Source organism: Talpa occidentalis, unplaced genomic scaffold, assembly GCF_014898055.3.
Source record: "Talpa occidentalis isolate TD23 unplaced genomic scaffold, MPIMG_talOcc4v2.1 talOcc4.9, whole genome shotgun sequence".
Taxonomy (NCBI): Eukaryota; Metazoa; Chordata; class Mammalia; order Eulipotyphla; family Talpidae; genus Talpa; species Talpa occidentalis.
In genome coordinates, this window is record NW_023605305.1 from 94501818 (window position 1) to 94523831 (window position 22014).

Below are 22014 nucleotides of genomic sequence, written 5' to 3' on the forward strand. Positions count from 1 at the left end.
AACGTATTAAATGAATCATAATGAAAAAACAGTATTTTATTAGTTTTTATTTAGGAGGAAGAGTTTTCATTTTATCCCAATACTTTCTTCAGAGGTAGACTTTGTTTTTATTTCAATGAGTTCTTCTACTCGAGCCAGAACACTTTCAATCAAATCAAATGTGAAAAGAGCTGAATGCAGAACCTGCAATGTCAAGAAAAATTAGTATTATTAATGTTGCCTTTTAAACAAAATGACTTCATTGTACAATAGCTTAGGAAAATTTTATTATCTACCTTAAGCTGCATTTCTGGAGGCATATTAGGGATCTCTTCCCCACCTACAGTTACGTAACAAAGATCTTTGGACTTCTGGACTTCTGGAAGAGAAAAAAAAAAATATCAATGTGGTCTCACTTAACCATTAAAACAAATTTATAAACTACTTTCATCATTCACTAATTTAAAGTGTAAAATCAAGCTATAAGAATAAAATGAGTATCAAAATGCTACAGTATGTAAATTATGTTTGAGGTGAAAAGCATTTTGTCATGTTGGGCAAGAATGAAGATTTATAAATTTTTATCAGTTATATAATCAGAATTATATCTATTTCACTAGAAAAGACAATTTCTAGGGATGTCTATAGAAATATCAGTTATATGAACAATATAAATTTACTGTAGAATTGCAGACTTTGATGTAAGTTCTTTTTCCTGATTTGTACAGATTTATTACTTAAGGGTAGAGGGGCGGGGGAATGGCCCACCCCATACCAAAGGAAATATATAGTCAAACAAATATTTGTTCAAAAACAAAAATCAAAACCACGAGTTGCGTAATCAGAACTTAATTTTAAACCACAATGTAGTTCCCTTTGGTTTTAACTCTTTGTTAATCCAATTTCAGTGTTAACTTGGCTTATAAAGCTGCTGAAGAATCATTTTAATTGTAAGTAAAATGACCTAGCTGTCATGGTTCCTTGATTCCTCTAAATCAGACAAGTACAAGATAAATTAGCAAACAGTTGTAAAATTTGGCTAATTTTTAAGCCTAACGAAAACAAAATTACACATTACCAACCTTGGCTATTTTTAATTTCTGCTTCATAATGTGCTTTTGACATATTAAGTCCTGTATGGAGTGGCTTTAAGAAATTATTCTCAATCTTTCCAAGCTCTGTCCATAATCCAGTCTGTTTAGAAAAATTAAAGAATTAATTTTTTGGTTCAACATTTATTGGTTACCTAAATATGTACTGAGGCAAAATGAGTAAAACATGATAATTGTTTTCAAGGTAGTTTACTGCTTAATAATACGTTTTTCTAATCTATTTTATACAAATACTAATTTAAGCAAAAAAGTTACTTCGGTCAGTATACTCATTACTATACCACTTGGAGTGCTCCTGGTTTTGAGAACTACACATGATTTTTATACATGAGAAAGCATTTGGGGATAATCCACATAGTCTGAAACATTGCTCCATCCCACTGTAGGCCATCCCTATAAGACTACCTTATATGTCACTTCAACTCTCTATCTTTTCATTGATATCCCATTCACAGATCTACTTTTAGAAGATTCTTTCCCTTCCCCATTGATAAACAAATAGAAGACCTCAAACTACACTATGCTACTTGAAAATAATAGATTTCTGTGCTTGCTTTATAGGCTTTGATTGAGTGGATCTGGGGTTGAACCTAGAAATTTAGCATTTAAAAAAAAAAACCCAAATATCCAGGTGATTTTGATTAGGACCTTATGTTGAGAAAAATGGTCTAGAATGGTCCAATGCCAATGAGGAACAGTTTCTAATTAAAACTTCTTTTCAATTAAAAAATCTAGTCATGTGGCTGTCTATTGGAAAATACAAATCTAGGTCTATAAAACCTGTTTTCAATAGCAATTATTTATTTTAATATACAACACATAATCAATAACACACATGTCAAAAATTAGGCTAAAGAAAATTTATTGCACATTCTGTCCAGCATAGTTCTACATATCTCTTTGTATGAACAACTTATATATTTGGAAGTAAGTAGGAGTAAAGAAGCTGTGGAAATGAGAATATTTTCTTTCTCTGACATTAAGGTGGTTAGAACTTTTTTTAAAAAACACTATAAAAATCATTTTAAGAGTTTTCATCTTCTATGTCTAGATAAACTTAAGATTTTAAATACGTTGTAAGGACTAAAAATTGGAATTGTTCAAAAATGCTTGCTTTTAATTTTTTTTTTAAAGATTTATTTATACAAGAACCAGGGTACAGGCCAGATGTGCGGGAGGGTGAGAGGATTCACCAGAGCCACAGTGGGGAACAGAACAGGCAGACGGACTGAAATAAACTGAGGGGGGCAGCGGGCTAGACAGGAGAGGTCTGCCACAACTTGTGTGTTGCTCCACAGCCGGCGGGGATAGAACCAGCACTGGAGGCTGTGGACAGCTTCATGTGCTGCGCTCAACCGCCTGCGCCACCAGGGAGGCCCCATTGCTTTTAATTTCAAACCCAAGCGGACTCACTGATGGAGTAGTCCTGAAGTCATTTCCTTTCTAAACCTTAATATACATTTCAAAATTCACTACAGCCTATCTCAGAAAAGACTAGGAAGTTCTATGCTCCAATAAAATGTATTGCCAGAACAGACTCTGCAAAAGATAATATTCAACTATGATAATAAATGTAAAGAACTAAATTTAGGTATATATAGTTTTCCCGCTTCTCCTACTTTGTATATGAGTTATATAAGAAGTAACACTGCAGGGCTCCTATAATATGTAATTACTAAAGAATGTGTATCACCTAAGGTCATCTGGCTCTACATATAACACACAAGGGTTATGTTTTAATTTGGAGAGAAATAAAAATCCAAATATAGAGTATACAGAATGCTATATGTATGTATATATGCTTCATGCTTATAATTTTTTCCTAAATGAAAAACATGTTTGCATGTATTACATCAATTCAATTTTGAAAGTTCCTAATACTTGTGGCTTTATAATCTCACATTGTTTCCTTTGACCCTGCTTTCATTCTACATATTATAATTACATATTATTTGGGGGGGGGGGAAATGGGCAAGCAGGCAGATAGGAAAGGATATGAGTAGAGAAGGTGAAGGATAAATTATGGTGAGTCAGAATAAATTATTGCAGTTCAAAACAACTATCAATTAAAGATACCTGCCAAATAACAGAGAACACTACATATAAAACCGAAGTAAGTTCAAGGTTCAGAAAAAGTAACATGAAACTGAAGTGTGGGTGTGAAGGTGCATGTAACTTGTGCAGATATAAAGATTATGAAATAGGACAAGGAGGGGAATGGTTTATGAAAAGAATAAATCAGTTGACAGTAACCCAAAATAGCAGGAAAAGAAATGGATTATTTAATTATGAGTCACTGTTTTGTATTTGAATGATTCTTAATATTCCTATACTTCTCTCTGATTGCTTTCAATCTCTTTATCCTTAGCAGTTACCTTCTCTGCACCTTTAACTGGTCAAAAATAGGTCCTGGTAGGTGTCCTTTTGAATATAACAACCCACAGCTAAGCATCACTAGAGTATCATTTTGTTTTTCCTTTCTTCAAAATTTGAAAGCCTCAGAAGCTGTCATTTCTTGATTAATTATAGCAGGTTTGCCTCTGATTTATATACATGACCTATTGTAATCGCTCTTGGGAGAAATGCTTTCATAATGAACAGGATCTTAAACTACTTCAAAAATATCAGGTTGCCATCTTGGACTGGGTTTTCTGCTAATTTCTCTGGTATGATAATTCTTAGGGTAACTTGCATGGCAGTATTTTGAAATATTTGATTCCTAAGAAAATTTTGAAAAAAACATTAAATAAGACAAGCAAGTCTTATTTTGGTCTCATTATGGTGGTTATAATATCCTTTTCTTCATTTGACAATGTCCAAGTCAGATAAAAGTGAGGTATTTATTACCTGTGGCCATCATGGCAGACACTGCACAATGTAAAACTGTTGGCTCCTTTCTCCAGGCAGAGGTCCATTTGCTGCCCCTGTAGTATACTGCATGGCAACCTAACAAATCTATTACTCTTAATGATTTATCTGTAAGGTAAATCAAATGATCTCTAGATATAGGGTCTTTCCTGGTTACTGAAAAATTAAAAACTCATGGATGGAGAAGACTCCTTGCTTCACTCACAAGAAGAACATCTAACAGTTAACCAGAGGAACACTACAATGAGAAAGTCCCATGGCTTGGAGTAAAATTGTAGTGCCCATTGGGTATCAGAGATAAAGTATCCAAAATTCTACACATTGGACATAGGAAAGTCTCTTCAATAAATGGTGTCACAAAAATTGGACCACTATCTCACATCATATACAGAAATTGTAAAAATGAAAGACTGGATGTATGACCAGAAACCATATACTATGTAGAAGAAAACAGACAAAACATGTTTTAGGGATGTCTTTGGGTACTCCAGCAGGAAGGGAAACAAAACAAATAAAATAGGGACTACATCAAAGTAAAAAGCACCTGCACAATAAAACTGTTACTAAAACATCTGCACATCATACATCCAATAATGGGCTCATATCCAAGATCTACAAGAACTCATATAACTAATTTAAAAAAAAAAAACAATCAAAAATGGGCAGAAGATATGCACATAGAGATGAAGACACACAGGTGGTGAAAAGGTGCATGAAAAAAATGCACAACTTAGAGAAACGCAAATCAAAACCACAATGAGATACCACTTCACACCTGTGAGAATGGCCCCTATCAAAAAGACCAGAAACAGGTATTGTTCAAGGTGTGGACAAAAACCTGTGGTTTTGGTGAAACTAGAGTGATCCTGCTCCTATGGCAAACAGTATGGTGAATACTCAAAATACTAAAAATAAACCTGCCATATGATCTGAAGAAAACCCACTTATCTGAAGGGAGATAGGCACTTCTACATTCACTGCAGTAGTAGTTATAATAGTCAAGTTACTAAGACAACCTAAGTACCCAAGAATGGATGAGTTAATCAAGATGGGGCATACACACAAAGTGAAATACTACTCAGCTATATAAAGATGAAATCCTGCCATCTGCCACAATATGGAACTGGAGTGGATTATGCTAAGCAAAGTAAGTCAGAAGGAGAAAGACAAATACTGGATGATTTCACTCACAGAATATAAAAAGGTCAGACAAAAACTAAACCAAAACAAAACCTTGGAAATATGACTGCAGAATTGAGGCTACCAGAGGGGAAGGATAAAGGGGAGCAAAGAAGAAAGCAGGACCAATGAACTATAATGGAAGACTATGGGTGCTTTGGTGGTGGACATGGTTTAGTAAAGTGTATCCGAAGAGGTGTGAACCTACATCCCTAAATCATATACAGGGTTGTAAACCCATGTTACCTCAACAAAAAATAAATCTAAAAAATGAAAACCAAACAAAAAGCATCTTGCCCTGATAATACTTTCCTCAAACCACAGAACCTTCACTGCTGCTGAATTTTTCCTAATATTTTTAATTTTTATCACGAGCTGTGTTGGGAGTCATGATTCACACTTTGTCATTCAAAGGGTCTGGATACTTCCTGGGATCACAACTCTCTCTGTCACTAGGTTTGTGCCTATGAAAGTTAAAGATCCTGCCTATGTTTATATTACCTATGAAATGTCAAAAATAATTATTTATAGTATTGTTAAGAACAAAAGATACAATAGCACTTGGTCCAAAACAGTAATTGTCAAAAAGGAACTCTTGTGCACTGTTGGTGGGAGTGCAAACTGGTCCAACCATTATGGAGAGCTGTGTGGAGATTTCTGGACCTACTAAACATAGAGCTTCCATATGATCCAGCAATTCCACTCCTAGGTATTTACCCAAAGGACACAGAAACATCAATTCCAAAGAGCACCTGCACTCCTATGTTTATAGCAGCACTGTTTACAATAGCTAAGCTTTGGAAACAACCCAAATGCCCAAAAATAGATGACTGGATCAAGAAGATGTGGTACATATATACCATGGAATATTACTCAGCATTCAAAAAAGATAAACACATGCAATTTGCAGCAACATGGATGGCACTGGAAGGGATCATGCTCAGCGAAATAAGCCAAAAAGAAAAAGAAAAATACCGGATGGTCTCACTCATAGCAGGAATCTAGAAAACTTAAATAAGGGACCAGGAAAATGAATATAAGAAAGTGAAAATCAAAATCAACAAAAAACTATGAACCAGAGACACTTTTTGGGGGGTGGGGGGCGGGAGGGGAAGGATTGGGGTCAGAATGGGGCGTTTGCAATTGTATGGGGGAATATAAAAATAAAATTTAATATTAAAAAAAAAAAAAACAGTAATTGTCACTGACGGGGGGGGGGGGGGGGAGAATTGGTGATTAGATCAGGATTAAGTAGGAAGGGACACAGAGAACTTCTTGTAATGATGATGCTCTATACTTGATAAAGATTTGAATAACAGGGCCTCCCCGGTGGCGCAGCGGTTGAGCGCTGGGTCGCGAAGCTGCCCGCAGCCTCCGCAGCGCCGGTTCGATCCCCGGCTGCTCCCCGGCCACCAGAGGAGGGTCCCACATGGCGCGCAGACCTCTCCTGCCGCCTGCTGCTCCCCTCAGCAGTGTGCTTTGGTCCTTCTGCCTGCTCTGCTCCCCACTCTGGCTCTGGTGAATTCTCTCACCCTCCCGCGCTTGTATAAATAAATGAATAATAAATAAATATTTAAAAAAAAAGATTTGAATAACATAGATCTATGCATTTATTAAAATTTAGTAAATGTATCCTTAAAAATTGTGCAGCTCATTTTATATAAACTTCACCTCAAAGGAACACTATAGACATATGTTAATGAAACATATGCTGAAATACTTAGGGGAAAGTATCCTGATGTTTGCAGTTTACTCTGAAATGCATAAAAAATAAGTGATGGATAGAAAATCAAAGAATGGATAACTGTTAAGAGTAAAATGTTAATGGAAGAATCTGGTAGTAGGTGAAGTGATCACATAAAAATTCCTTTGAAAAACTGAAGGAATTTTTTTTTTTTTAAAGATTTATTTATTTATTTATACAAGCACTGGGTACAGTCAGAAGAGCTGGAGGGTGTGAGAATTCACCAGAGCCAGAGCGGGGAAGAGAACAGGCAGACTGATGAAACACTGCTGAGGGGAGCAGCGGGCAGCAGGAAAGGTCTGCGCGCCACATGGGATCCTTGCCGGCGGCCAGGGATCGAACCGGCGCTGCAGAGGCCGTGGGCAGCCTCGCAGCCCAGCGCTCAACCTCTGCGCCACCAGGGGAGGTCCAAAATTGAAGGAATCTGTGTGTGTTGACAGCATTTTTCTATGCATGAAAGAAAATTTGTGTTTAAAAATTTTCACAGCAAAATGTGGGAGAGAATAAAACCCTGATACAGAGTAAGCACTAGTCAGTGGTAGCAAATAACTATATTTGGCTAAAGATGGATGAATACAAATCATTCAATCTACTAGATTTATCTAGAGGAAAGGAAAATGTGATTTTTCCCCATGAACTTTTCATTCCAAATAATGATTTACTTAAGTTTAAAAAGCCCTTTAGCATGTTAATATAAATATCCATTACTTTAATATTTTGTGAGGGGAAAAAAACCCAGATTCAGGTAATTACAGCCACAAGAGCTGGTACAGAGAAAACAACTATTAGGGTAGGGTAGGTAGAGAGAAGATAAAAGAGATATAATTTTACTCTATGACAAATCTCCCACAAATAGTTATTCTATTTATTGAATACCTCTAATGATACACTGTTTAAAAAAAAAAATGCAACATCCTACACATTATTCAAAAGGTGCTGTTAGCAAATTCAGTTTTAGTACTGAAAATGCTTCAATTTGATGAGGCAACAAGAAAACATCAGATGATTACACTTTATATAGTTCAGCTTTAAATCATCAGTACAGTTGGAGGCAACTGAGGAAGACAGCCAAATATATGTTGAGCTCCAAAAGGTTAGTTAACTTTGGCTGTGCAACTAACTCATCTACCAGAGGTAAGAAAAGCTTATAGCAAGAGAGCAGAAGTATAACAGAAAAAGGGGAAAGAAGCTAGATGTGAAGTGGCAAGAGCTCCTGAGAATTAACTTCAAATTTCATAATAATTGTTGCCACTTTCAGCCTCTATAGCTGGTTAAAATAATAAAAATTGTCTGAAGTAGCTACTGATAAGAAAACCTGAAACGACCCTCACGCATTTTGAAAATACTCAGTTTCTTCTTCAAGAAATCACTTACTTGATTGTCATTTTCATTATCTTTTATAATCAAATACCTCAATAAATTTAATGAAGCCATTATCCTGTTAATTAAAAATATATAAATTGTTAGTTACAGCACACCTTTATATTATCAATAACAATTTCAATGAATAAAGCAAGTTAAACTTTGGTTATATCTTTACAATTGTATGTCAACTCAAACTATTCCCTTCAATTTACTTTTTTAAAAAGATTAATTTATTTATGCATATAAGAGCTGGGGTATACGCCAGCATTGTGGGGGTGTGTGTGTATGAGAGAGGATTCACCAGTGACAGAGTGAGGAGCAGAACAGGCGGACTGAGTGAAATACACTGCTGAGGGGAGCAGCGAGCGAAACAGTAGAGGTCTGCTGCACCATGTGGGTAGCTCCTGGCTGGGTATTGAACTCGTGCTGCAGTGGCTGAGGACAGCTTCACAGTACTGAGACTTAATCTCTTGCACCATCAGGGAGGCCCCTCAATTTATTTTTTGAAGTACTGGGTTGTTGGAAAATTCATGATGTGTTTTTTCCTTTTTTTAAAAAAGATTTATTTATTTATGCATACAAGAGCTGGGGTACAGGCCAGAGATGTGTGAGAGGATTCACCAGAGACAGAGTGGGGAAATGAACAGGCAGACTGACAGAAGTACTCTGCCGAGGGGAGCAGCAGCTGAGTCAGGAGAGGCCTGCTGCGCCATGTGGGTTGCTCCCTGGCTAGCCGGGGATCAAACTGGCACAGCAGAAGCTGCAGACCACCTCATAGTGCAGTGCCTAACCCCCTGTGCCACCAGGGAGGCCCAATGTTTTTTGTTTTTCAAGCAAAAATGCATCATGACTTTGCTGAAAACCCAATAATAATGTCACTCATTTTGCATTTAAATTCACAAAATTACTATTCTTTTTTTTCCTCAAGGGAGAAACTTTAATATTTGAGAGTATCATCACTTGCTTCCTGAATTTTAAAATTCTTGTACCATTTCAAACCATCCATTCTATTATACTGAAAGTGAAATTGCATAGTCTGAGAAAAAGTGATGTCTTGGAAGGAAAACAAAACAACAAACCCAAACACGTATGCCTTTCACTTTATGTGATACACGAGATTCTTAGTTTTTAGTCATCAATGTTGTTGCAAATCTCTGGGCTATATATGGATGTCAAAGGTACAAAGTCTTACTGTTGGTAATACTTCTGGAAAGAAAAGTTGTTTTTACTAAAAGTAAGTATTTAAATATGAAAATGGTTATGCAATTTTATAAATTAACCATAGATCATAAAATCATAACAAAGTGTTTATTAGCTTAGGAACCTTGAGCAGAGATTCCTCATTTCATTCTGAATTTATTATGTGAACCTTAGCAATGGTCAGCTCACCTATCTGAGTTTTGCAGTAGATCTGTTTCAGCACCCTCTGGGAGAAATAGTACTAAATCTAGAAGGGGAATTAGCTGTGGTCCTGTAAACCATTTGTTATGTGTTCTCTGAAAAACAAAAGAAAAGTTTGAAAAGGCTTTACATAATAACTTAATAAATTCATGTGTTTCTCTACTATTTTGATACTACAATATGTATCACATATTTCATATACATTCATTTTAATTTTCATTCACACCAGGAACTGCCAGTCTGAGAACACTGTTGCATTCTCCCTTTTTCTCTTTCTCTATATGAAGTTACTGAGTATTCACAGATTAAAGTTTCCATTAATAATTTAAAATATATAGCAAAAACAAAAGAAGTCATATCAGCTCAAAGAATTAAAATCCATAGTTAACAAAATACAAAAATTCAGTTTTTAAAAAAAATAGTAGACATGGGTAAAAATACCCTAATAACATGGAAAAAGTCCATATGAATGTACTCCAAAAATAAGTACACATATTTTATAAAGAAATTGATAACTGATACTTTAGGTATTCTTACCTTTAATGACATGTCAATTTGATTTTTGATGTTTTGAATAATAAAGGCTTCCACACCTGAGTGATTACTTGTATTCAATAAGCACCTTGAAAGCAAAATTACAATACATTTGGAATTATCCAGCACATTATAGTTAAATGAAGATGAAAAGTCTTACAAATTCCTGTGTTATTTCTAGAAATACAAAATCACATTTAAGACAAGTTAATAAGTGATCAATCAGTTTACACAGTCACCTGTGATGGTTATTGCTAATTGGCAAATTCTTTTTCAACTGGATCTTCCCAACAAGAAATTAATGTTAAGCTAAAACTGAGTATTTTATGCATACAGTTATAGAGATTTAATATGACAATAAGGGGCACTAGTATAATTACTCTGAGAGAGTCGACTAGACTGACTAAATTGCAAAGAAAGGAAACTTAGTACAACAGCTTAAGAAAAAAAGGGAGTTTCTTGGTAGGGATACAGGCAGATCAGAACCAAAAATATGATAATCTTTAACTCAGGGATGCAAGAATCTTTTCCCCCTCAAAATAGTACTACTAATAATCTCCATTATTACAGTGAATAGCCTGTCAAAGTTATTAACTCCAGATCTATTAAGTTCAACTGTGAAAAATGGAGATTACTGACATATGTAATGTTTTAGAAGGAGCAGTCTTTTAATTTCAAAGTATTTCAATTGAGATAGATATATATACTATTACTCATGTAATATATATGTGGACATATATTAATAATATTTGATTAACCCTTCTCTACCCATCACAGAATCTATTATGACTTCCAAGTACAGTTGAATTATTTATAAAACATACTATAATAATATACCCTGGAATAACAACATGGCATTAATTTGGATTGTAATCAGTTACACACTTTACAATTAACCACATTTGGTACATACCTAAATAATGTATATTTGCCTTGTGAATCCAACTTATTAATGTACAGCTGAAGCATAGCTAAACCCTTTTTCCTCTAAAATGGAACAAATAATATTGTTATATAAAATGAATATTCAATTATTTATTCAATTTCCCACTATAACTCCTTATTACTTAGTTCCAAAACACTTACATACCAATGTCTCAGTGGGGCAAAGTGTCATTATTTTGACTAAGCCCTGGAAGAGGAAAAAAAATTCAGTTGTCAGTAGATTAGACTGCAAACAACTATATGATCAATAGTGGCTACTAAAAATTCAGAGAAGTGAGCCTAATAGATTTAACAGTGAAGTAAAATTTCCCGTATCTTTCTTTCCATTATGTCTGTAGGAATCTAAGTATAATCCATTTTTTAAGTGATATTGATTGGAGTGTTACAAAGTGTGAATTTAGACGTTAATGGTAATTTTTGATTGTCTAGATAGGCAAGAAAATGAAATTAAAGAATTTAATTCATTAAAAATAATCAGGCTTAACAAACTAACAAATGTCTTCTTTTTCCTCATTTTGTCATTCACAAACACTATCATTTTGGGGGTATATTTTCACACCATCACCCTATGAACCTGTGTTTCACCCACCCTCCACCAAAACTCCCGTGCCAATGTCCTACCCTCTTTCCACTGACCACTCTTCACCTCCCCTTTCTTTCTGGTAACCAGTGTATTTTTCACAATTTAAGTACTATTTTTTGCTGTACTAGCTTTCTCTGGTTATTTACAGTCCCCAAATATTTGAAACACATATTTTTACATCAACACTTCAGGACCGACCTAGATATGATATCTAACAAACAATACAAGGCAAAATAAATCATAGAAGGGAAAAACAAAATGTCTACAATTGAATCAGTAAAAGTCTTGAGGGAGTCCTGAGGACTTGAGTTATAAGAAAAGTAAAGCAGCTTAATTTTTCAAGGTTTCTACAGTAACAGAACACTTCTATCATCACACAAAGTTCTACTGGACTGCATGGCACTAGAATTTTCAAAGGATAGGAAGAAGAAAATGGGAGAGGGTTTAGAATGGATCTTAAGTACAGAATAGAAAGGGGCTAATTCAGAATTAGAATATATGTTTTACTTACCTGAGGTACACTAAGAAAACTCTTAATCTCTAAGTACTGGTGAAGTAAACTGTTGTCTTCTATTCTCAATAAGCCATTCTCCAATAGATCCTACAGATTAAAATATATGCATAAATAAGGTATGTCAATAGCTGTATTTGTTCACATGTGTATTTAAATTATAATGGGCACAAAAAAAAAATCTTACCAATCCTTTGGAGAAAACAGACTCTTCTGTTCTGGAAAAGAATATTAAAATTTATCGACATGATTTTATAAATTGCATTATAACTATTCTTTTTAGGGAACATAAAACAAAAGTTGAAATTGAAGACCTTAAAAATACATATTAATGAGGAGAAATTCTGTTGAAGAACTTAGTGAAAATCCTTAATCTAGCTCTGATCTGCCTAGTGACATCCAAATCTGACCAAAGTCAACCCATTCAGAGCTTATGTCCTGGTACCAAATTAACAGATCTTCAGCAGCTAGTGCTAAATCAATTAAACTCCATATAATACTATATACTGCAGTTGATAACACTATAAAATATTTTCAATTATTTTTATATATAAAGCCTTCTATTTGTGATATTCTTTTAAAAAGTTTACTATCATTATTAAGTATTTAAGATCTGTGGCACCTCAAAGTTCTTATTCTAACCCTGCAAAGAGGTAAAACCATTGTTTTGGCTCATGACTAAACAGTTTGAAATCTCAACAATATAGAACATATGATTCAAATTAATACGTATTCTCATTGCATGACTATAAAAGAAACAAAGTAAAAAGAATGTAAAATCATTAAGACATACGTAATACAGTAAATTTATAGTTAATAACTACTTTTGCCAGGAGACCCTTAGAAATTTCTGCCTTGTAGGCCGAGGCTTTGGACATTTGCCATGTTACATACAAATCTTCCATCACCTAGAAAGAGTGGGACTGATAAACTGTCACTAGTGTTCCCAGTGGATAGTACTACCAGGCCTGACTGATCTCAAGGGATAATTTAGACACTGCAGACAAAAAAAAAAAAACAACAAAGCATATGGAGTTTTGTAAAGTTCTTAAATATCCACCTGAAAAATTATGCATGCTTATTACTTTGTAATTTTTAAAAGAAACGGCCTTGCTTCCTCTTAGCATCTCAAACAAGAAAAGTTTTTGAAACATATCAGTGTCAAGTCTGTACGTTATAAAAGGTAGAGGCAAGACACCTTTTTCTTTTTGATGCAATTCAGACTGTATCCATGAAACAACCTGGATGAATTTCTTTTACTGATTTCTCTTCCTTAAATGGAGGAGGCTGCAGTAGGATAGAGGTGTTTTAATTTACTAACTTTTGAAATAAGGGGAGAAACCTCAGAAACATGACTGAGAATCTCATAAGATAGTCTAGTATTATCTTGGGTCTAAAAGTAAAGATTTTGTTATAAAACCTCTGACTCATTTCTGTTTCTATTATCAAACTTACTTCACTGTTTTATATAATAACCAATTAATTAATTAGGGTCTGGCAAAGAGAAGGTAGTTTCCCCTGATTTTGACAGAATATTTTAATGCTACTATTTAATTCTGAAATGTGATCTAAATGATCTTACCTTTGCAAAAAGACTTCAATATGCCCCATATTAAATTGCAAAAGGTACAATGGGCTAAAATAGACCAAAAAAAATTATGTACGCATACATATACATAGACACACATATTTTTAGAAAACTTATATAAATACTGATATGGGTTGAATTGTGTTCCCACTGAAAAAAATGTTTGAGTCCTAAATCTTACTATCTCAGAACATGACCTTTGGAGAGAGGGTCTTTACAGAGGTAATGAATGAAAGTGAGGTCATTAGTGTAAGCCTTAATTCAGAACAACTGGTGTCTTTACTAAACAGAGAAAATCTGAACAGAGCCATGGACACAGAGAACACCAGATGAACACAAAGGCAGAGATTGGAATGATGCATTTACAAGCCCTGGAACAGCAAGGATTTCCAGCAAACCACCAGCACCTAGAGGAGAGGTATGGAACAGATTCTCCCTCACAGCTCTCAGAAGGCCAGTCCTGCTCACAACTAGGCCTTGGATTTCTAGCCTCCAAAACTAAGAGATGACAGGTTCTGTTATTTTAAGCTGTTCAGTTTTGGGTGCTTCACTTTAGGGCCCTAGTAAACTAACACTCATACCTAAATCATTTTGGTAGCAGAGTGTAATTAAAAGTATAAGCTTTGGGGGCCTCCCCGGTGGCACAGTGGGTTGAGCGCAGGGCTGTGAAGCTGTCCGCAGGCTCTGCGGTGCAGGTTTGATTCCCGGCCGGCAGGAAGAGTCCCACATGGTGCAGCAGACCTCTCCTGTCATGCCTGCTGCTCCCCTCAGCAGTGCTTTCGGTCTGTCTGCCTGTTCTGCTCCCTACTCTGTCTCTGGTGCATCCTCTCACCCTCCCGTGCCTCTGTACAATAGCCTGTACCCCGGCTATTGCATAAATTTAAAAAAATAAATAAATCTTTTTTAAAAAAAAAAGTATAAGCTTTGGGATCAGAGAATAATGTTCAAATTCCATCAGTCCACCAATTAGCTGTATGATCTTGGGTGGTTTCTTAATTTGTCTAAGTTTGCTTTCACTCTGTAAAATAAGATAATGCTCTATTTCACGAGGTTATTATAAAAATTGGACACTGCACATAAAGCTATCAGTATAGGTTTAATATGGTAAAGATGCAAGCTGTAGCCATTATTGCAATATTTACAGATCAATATTCTCTAGATATATTCATACATAAAATACAAATGTACACACAAAAATATGCCCAGAGCCTACAAGACAAATGCATAATTCCTATCATGAACCTGAAAGTCTAGAAGGTGTTACATTTTAAAATTATATATCTATTTTTAAAATCAACTTTGATAAATTACATGGGAACAGGTCAAGCTAATTATAGCCACAAGATTCAACCTAAGTTGGGAGGTTAAGAGAAGCTTTCCTCATAAAGTCACATTTAAGGATAAAGATGGCTCTAAGTATATCCAAAGGCCTGAGAGCAAGATTTGTGGCACATCTGAACAAGAAACCAAAAGAAGGTCTGTTTTACTGGAGCACAGTAGACAAAGAGAGGTAGTAGGAGGTAAATCAGGACAATCAAGCAGGGAATAGATTATGCATAAACTCATCTCATGTGAAAGCATTTAGACTTTATTCTTAGAGCACTAAGAAGCCACTGAGGGTTTTCAGTAAGGGACTACTCTTAAAGCTTCACTTTCTAATGTGTTGAGGATGAGCTGAAAAAGGAGTGAGGATATGTAATTATTCACTCAGGATAACCATAGTAACTCCACTGAGAAGATGATGATAACTGAGACCACCTCAGGGGTAACTGGCCAGTTCCCTTCCTTATAGTCCAGGATGGGCCCAATAGCTTCAAAATCAAGCCCAGTTTAACTCGTTCTGATTCTAGCCCCATTTATCCCATATATCAATTTCAACACCCCACCCACCACCCTTTTCACTACTACATTATTTACTACAGGCTTTAACGGATTATAGCCAGTATAATTTAGATTTAAAAAAATTTGCTTACATTTAAAAAATATTAGCACACATATTAGGCATTAGATAAGTTTGATAATATTCCTTTTAGAATACATGAATAAGCCAAACACTAACTCCTACCTTAACACCATTGGCAGCTGATCAATACTGATGCCCTGTACAAAAACTAGATATGCCAGAGAAGCCATAGAGTCTGCTAATTGTTTGTCTTCTTCTTCCTCAAATTCAAGATAATTCCAAGTTTTCTTTTTCCTTCCATGATTAAAAATCATTTTGGGTAAAGGGTGTCCAATTGCTGATAAAAATCCCTGTGAAATGGATAAAACAAGGAAGCTATAGCAGACGCTAGTGTGACTCAGATGAAAGATAATCTAGGAACAATCCTCCAAGGACCACTGATGCTGAGAACAGAGTGGGCAGGAGGAACACTGGTCAGTGGCAACAGAAGCTAAAGAAATGTTGCTGGTATCTCAGGTCATATGGGCCCTTATAAGAAAAAAAGAAGCGTTTCTGCCTGAGTGGACGAGACTACTGTTTATTCCCTCCACCCACCCCCCCTACCCCCACCCCATGTGGAGAGAGGAGAGAAAAAGACTTAGGTAACACTTAGGTAACACTCCTACACCTCTCTGCTACGTCTACTTTTAGTACAGTAGAAAGCACCTGACCTTCAGAATCAATGGAACTGAGTTCAGTTTTGGGCTCTACCACTCACTACCTGTGAGACAATGGATGAGTTCTGAGTAACCCCTCTAAGATTCAGTTTCTTTTTGTAGAAAAATGACATAATAATATGTTAAATACTTATTGAGAAGTTCCACAAAAAGTATAAGAAAAGGAGGTAAGGTCATCACAAACTACCATACAGACTCAAAAGGAAATAACAGTAACAGCTAAATCAAAATGAATACAGAAATCACACATATTTGATCACTTATGCAATAAATAATTGCGCTCCAGGCACTAAGCCTAACATTGTGAGGAATTATAAAGTCTAATAAATAACACTTTTCCAGACTTCAGGGAGTTAAAATCTGCTGATCCCAGATGGCTTCATTAGTCATCTCAGAACACAAAAAGGAACCACAGAAAATCATCCTCAGTCACAAGCGACAGCTATACAAGCAACAGCTATTCAGCTACCTATTGCTAAATATATACTGCAGAATTGATTTTCAAAGCCACACATTCTTGTTATAAGTATAAAACATAGTGCTCAGATTCCAAATATCCTCTATCACAAAGCTCCATTTCTTTATCCAGTCAGTGCTACATGTGTCATCAGCACATTTTTTTCCACATTGTTAGCCTATTTATTTAACTATATACTCCTTTTTTAATTAAATTACCTGAGTAATAACAGACATTTGCTTTTATATATATCATTCCATAAACTGCCAGGGAACTAGATGCACTGCTTTGCAACTATTTAGCCTTAAGTATTCTACTCAAGATAATTTTTTAATTGTGTTTACAATGGTTTACAATATTGTACATGATTCAGAGGTAGAGGTTCACAACTCTTCAGATGTATGTTATCACACAACATACACCAACACCCCCCATAGTCTTCCACCAAAGTCCACTGGTCTCCCTGGGCCTCTCTGGTGGTCTAGGAGTTAAGTCTCAGTGCTACACCCACAACGGCCTGAGTTTGATCCCAGGCCAGGGAGCTAACCCACATGGCACAGCATCTGTCTCCTGTCTTCCCCACTTTTCCCCTTAGCAGTGTGTTGCAGTCAGTCTGCCTGTTCTGCTCCCCACACTGTGTCTGGTGAATGAATCCTCTCACCCCCGCACCTCTGCCCTACTCCCCAGTTCTTCTACAAAATAAATAAATTAATCTCTAAAAAAAAAAGAAAAGCAAAGCATTCCTAATACTAACAGCAAGTAGATCACAGAAGAACACATTTATAATAGATCCTTTGAAGAAATTATATACATATATATATATTTATTTATGACTAAGCAAAAAATGTTAATATTTTATATTTGGGTAATGCAATTATTGCTATTTATTTGGGTAATGCAATTATTGTTATTTATTTTCCATGTTTTGTTTATCTGTAGTCTACAAAAATATACAGTTTTAGTAATAAGTATATCAATTTACATGCTCATCTGCAGTACATGAGAATACAAGAAGATAACATTTCAGATAACAGATTAAATCACATATACTTACTATAATTTCAGATGCGAAACACCTTAAAGGATCATTCCCAGTTTCTTCAGACTGGTCAAGGAATTGTGCTGTCAGCAAAGGGCATTTCAAACTTTTGAAACAACTATGGCATAAGAAATGGGTAACTATGAATATGTCACTTTCTGAGTATAAAATATCTAGTTCTATAAACATGTCAAAGTATAAGAAAAACACGAATCACTCAAGGCCCAGTACCTGGTGATGTAAGATCCTTCTTACAAATAATAGGGAGAGCATGCGGACACCTTCATAAAAACTCAATGTGGTGAGATTCACTTCCATGCCTGGACACTATGAATGGATAATGAAAACTAATATGAAGAATAATGCTGGGGCCTCCCTGGTGGCGCAAGGGGTTAAGACTCAACCTATGAAGCTATCCACAGCCACTGTAGCATGAGTTCGATCCCCGGCCAGGGAGGTGACCCACATGGCGCAGTAGACCTCTCCTGACTTGCCCGCTGCTCCCCTCAGCAGTGTATTTCAGTACATCTGCCTGTTCTGTTCCCCGCTCTGTCTCTGGTGAATCCTCTCACCTCCCACACCTCTGGCCTATACTCCAGTTCTTGTATGCATAAATAAATAAATCTTAAAAAAAAAAAAAGAATGATGCTAGTCCATGATGTAGTTTTGAATAGTTCAAGGAAAAATCAGGACAATGTAGAAATTTTTTTCATGAAGCTGTTTTTATTTTGTTCTGTGATCAACTCTTTCCAATTTCCTCAGAATATCTCTTTTCATGAAATAATGGCTTAGAAATTATTAAAAAAAAAAATTTAATGTCCCAACCTGATAAAATAGAAAGCTGAAGTTTCAGACTCCAAAATTTTAAAAATAAAATGACTGGTCCATATAGTTCAGTAATTCGGTTCAGTGGGATCCAAACAGAAATATAATGTAAGTCCTATATATAATTAAAACTTTTTGTGGTCACATTAGAAATGTAATAAGAGAAATTAATTTTAATAATTTATCTCAACCCAATATATCCAAAAAACCATTTCAAAATGTATCAGTATAAAAATTATTGAGGTAGTTAATTTTTAAATGTCTTCAAAATCCAAGGAGCTATTTTACTCTTAGAGTGTATCTAAATTTGGACTACCCATACACCCAGTGCCTGACAGCCAACTGACAGTGCACATTTTTTCTAAGGTACTAGTGGATTTTGGTTTAATTGAAAAAAAAAAAAAAATCAATGACTCATTAAATGTGTGTTTTATCAAGTGAATTCCATATTCTTCTAAAATTTACAATTTCAAATTAGATTTTTATTTCCATGACAAACAAAACAAAAGATAAAACAACTACCAATTTACCAATTAAGTGTACTGTGAAATATTTTTTTATTTTTTGTGTAATATTCTTAAAAATAAACTTACAATTTCAGTATTTCATCCTTTAACTTTTCATTTTCCAGTGAGCTTGGTTTGTCATCCATAACTTCTTCCACAAAAGGCTTAGTGAACTCTATTAAGGCCTTGTAACACTGACAAAGGCCATAGTCATCTGTTTGTTCTTTAGAGTATGGAACAGGAAGGAGAGAGAGCTGACTCCAAAGTGTAGATAATGCTAATCCAACTGAATATGCCTTGTTGTTATGAAGTTTCTGAATCACTAAAGCAGAAACCAAGTTATTACTTGAGGTAGCCTCATCAAGTATGCTAAACATACAGAAGTTCAGTAAATGTGGAATTATACATTTTTTTTCATATTTTTATAACTTTGAAATTAGGATGGCATATCACAGCTTAATTGGCAGTTTGTTCCCCCCCTCCCCTTAGTAGTAAATAAAATAATGGAGCATCTTAACAATCATGGCATCTTAAAGTATATGCCAAAGTATGTTTATAACATATACTAATAAACAGTATATTTACTGTGGTATATAACAGGTTATATACTAAAAACAAACACTTCTTTCCATTTTTTTTGGTAAGTATAAAACAATTTGAGAAAGCTTCTTGTAAACTATAAAGCACTATAAAAATGGAAGATAGTATCTTTATATATTTCTTTTTAGAAGAAATTAAATACTTCAAGTGAGACAAAGCTGAGGAGCATTTACATTTTAAAAAATTTCTGTCTAACTTCTGATTCTGGGTCCTTATATCAGACTCAGTAATACGTAGGTCAATAAGTGAAAAAGAAGTCTGTCCCATGAAAAATACTGTCTGCCTTAGCTGCCACCATCCCTTACTTACTAATATTGTCATTATATTCAGCCATGGAGCCTTTTCCTACCACACTTGTTTCTACCTTCAGCAATACCTTTGCTGTTCCCAACCTCACTATCCCAATGCAGAGGTTGAGCAATACCCTCCTGAGACTGTTCTTAATCCAAGGTACAGTACTACCACATTGCTGCCAGACTGAGTACTGCAATTAACACTGAAGCAATCCTTTAAATGTTTACAAGGAAAATTCTAGATATACCCACTTTATGCCAGCTATTACCATCTTTCTATAAGCAAAATTCAATTGGCATTGCTATTATTATTTTAAGCAGAGTACTCAATAATCATCAAAAACCTTACTTTGGCATAGTGTTGACATTTTGTAGTAATATCAAGCCCTTTACAAATATAGAACAAGAAACATTCAGATATCAAATGCTCATTACCTGTTTGCAATGGCTGAAGTAAAAGAAGAATAATTTGGGATATCTGTTTTCCAGAGGGCTCTTCAATCAGTTCAAGCAAACCCAACAATAATTCCTTTGGATTACATAACTATAAAAATATTCACAATTGAACCTGTTTAATACAAGTTGTATTTAAAGCCACATGATTACTATTTTTAAAAGAAGGCACATACTGAGAAAATATAATTATTTTTGCTCAACAGTAAAACACTTAAGGTAATAGTTTTAAAAATACAGTAGCAAAATACAGAGTGTGTGATTGTCAAGTCACTGTAAAACTAGTAGGCAAGAAGTCAAAGGGTCTTGGCTAAAGGCAAAGACAGAGAAACGGGGTAAGGGAGAGCCTGATTACCAGACCTGAGGTTTCCTTTGTGCTGCGCCTGTATACTTTGAAGAATGCCTTAGTCTCCCAAGGTTTCCAGCAAGTGAGACTTTTCCCAAGGTTTCCAGCAGGTGAGCCCTTTCTAGCTCACACTGCCAGGTTATTTCGATGAGTTGAGTTTTTCTTGTACTTCCTGAACAGAAAAACCGTACTGTCTTCTGACTGGCCATATCTTATCTCTCTTGCCTGTTTTTCAAAAAAGCCCCCATAGGTGATAACTATATCTAAATGAAGTTACCTCTTTCCATGTATTTTTGTATTTATTTGCACTGATCCTAACTTCTTAAAATGTCCTCTTTGGAGAAAAGTTGTCTGTCAAAACTAATTTACTTACTCTTCCTATTTCCTCCCTTACCACTTGCATTCTTGCTGATGCATATTCTTTTAGGGAACATACCAAAGAAGAAAGAGCATTAAGATTTGATTTTAGTTCCAATGTAGACAAAAGATTATTGTGGCCCTGAACTACCTATGTAGACCTTGAATTCCATGTCAATTACAATGGGCTACTTGTTAAAAATACCGCTTAAGTCTTCTTGGAGATTTTGAATCAGTGGATCTGGGATGAGTTTAGATAAATCTTATAGCCAAAAAATTTGGAAAAATGTAAATGAAACTGCCCATCCAATCAAGAGGGTTGAGCCTGTTCTCCAAAGAGTTCCCACCCGTATTTTCATGAACTGAAAGCTTTCTCAAAAGCAAATATTAATGCCAGTTCAAAAATAAGCATTAAACATTGAAAGGCAGTTATAAAACACTGCTGTGTATTATAACAGAAACCCTAGTTCTGTTAACTTACCTTTACCAATAAATCAAGCATCAGAGAATAATGTTTTCTTTTATCATCTTCCTTATCATTCCATAAAAGGCATCGAACAACAGGACCAACAAGATTCCAGCCCATATTCTTGATGATGACCTGCAAAAAACATTTTCAGAGTAAATAAAATACTGCCACCTACAGGATTCTCAAAGTAGTTTTTCTAACTTGGAAGAGCTCAGAATTTCCTCTGAAATAGGAGAAACGA

At 35.3% G+C, this 22014-nt stretch overlaps 1 protein-coding gene across 3 annotated transcripts in view; it reads right to left on the minus strand.

Moving 5' to 3' along the window:
- Window positions 1–32: 32 nt before the first annotated feature.
- GLMN (glomulin, FKBP associated protein) overlaps window positions 33–22014 on the minus strand; it is a 29374-nt gene continuing 7392 nt past the window's right edge. For all 3 annotated transcript variants that reach the window (XM_037498652.2, XM_054691005.1, XM_037498653.2), the window contains exons 4-19: window positions 21786–21905; window positions 20584–20692; window positions 19343–19577; window positions 17940–18042; window positions 15875–16062; window positions 13804–13857; window positions 12409–12439; window positions 12222–12311; window positions 11273–11314; window positions 11096–11169; window positions 10186–10270; window positions 9637–9743; window positions 8257–8320; window positions 1062–1173; window positions 276–358; window positions 33–183 (exon numbers count right to left, since the gene is read on the minus strand). In XM_037498652.2, coding sequence (XP_037354549.1) covers window positions 67–183; window positions 276–358; window positions 1062–1173; window positions 8257–8320; window positions 9637–9743; window positions 10186–10270; window positions 11096–11169; window positions 11273–11314; window positions 12222–12311; window positions 12409–12439; window positions 13804–13857; window positions 15875–16062; window positions 17940–18042; window positions 19343–19577; window positions 20584–20692; window positions 21786–21905 — 1614 coding nt within the window. In that variant the 3' untranslated portion in view covers window positions 33–66. The remainder of the gene's footprint in view (window positions 184–275; window positions 359–1061; window positions 1174–8256; window positions 8321–9636; window positions 9744–10185; window positions 10271–11095; window positions 11170–11272; window positions 11315–12221; window positions 12312–12408; window positions 12440–13803; window positions 13858–15874; window positions 16063–17939; window positions 18043–19342; window positions 19578–20583; window positions 20693–21785; window positions 21906–22014) is intronic.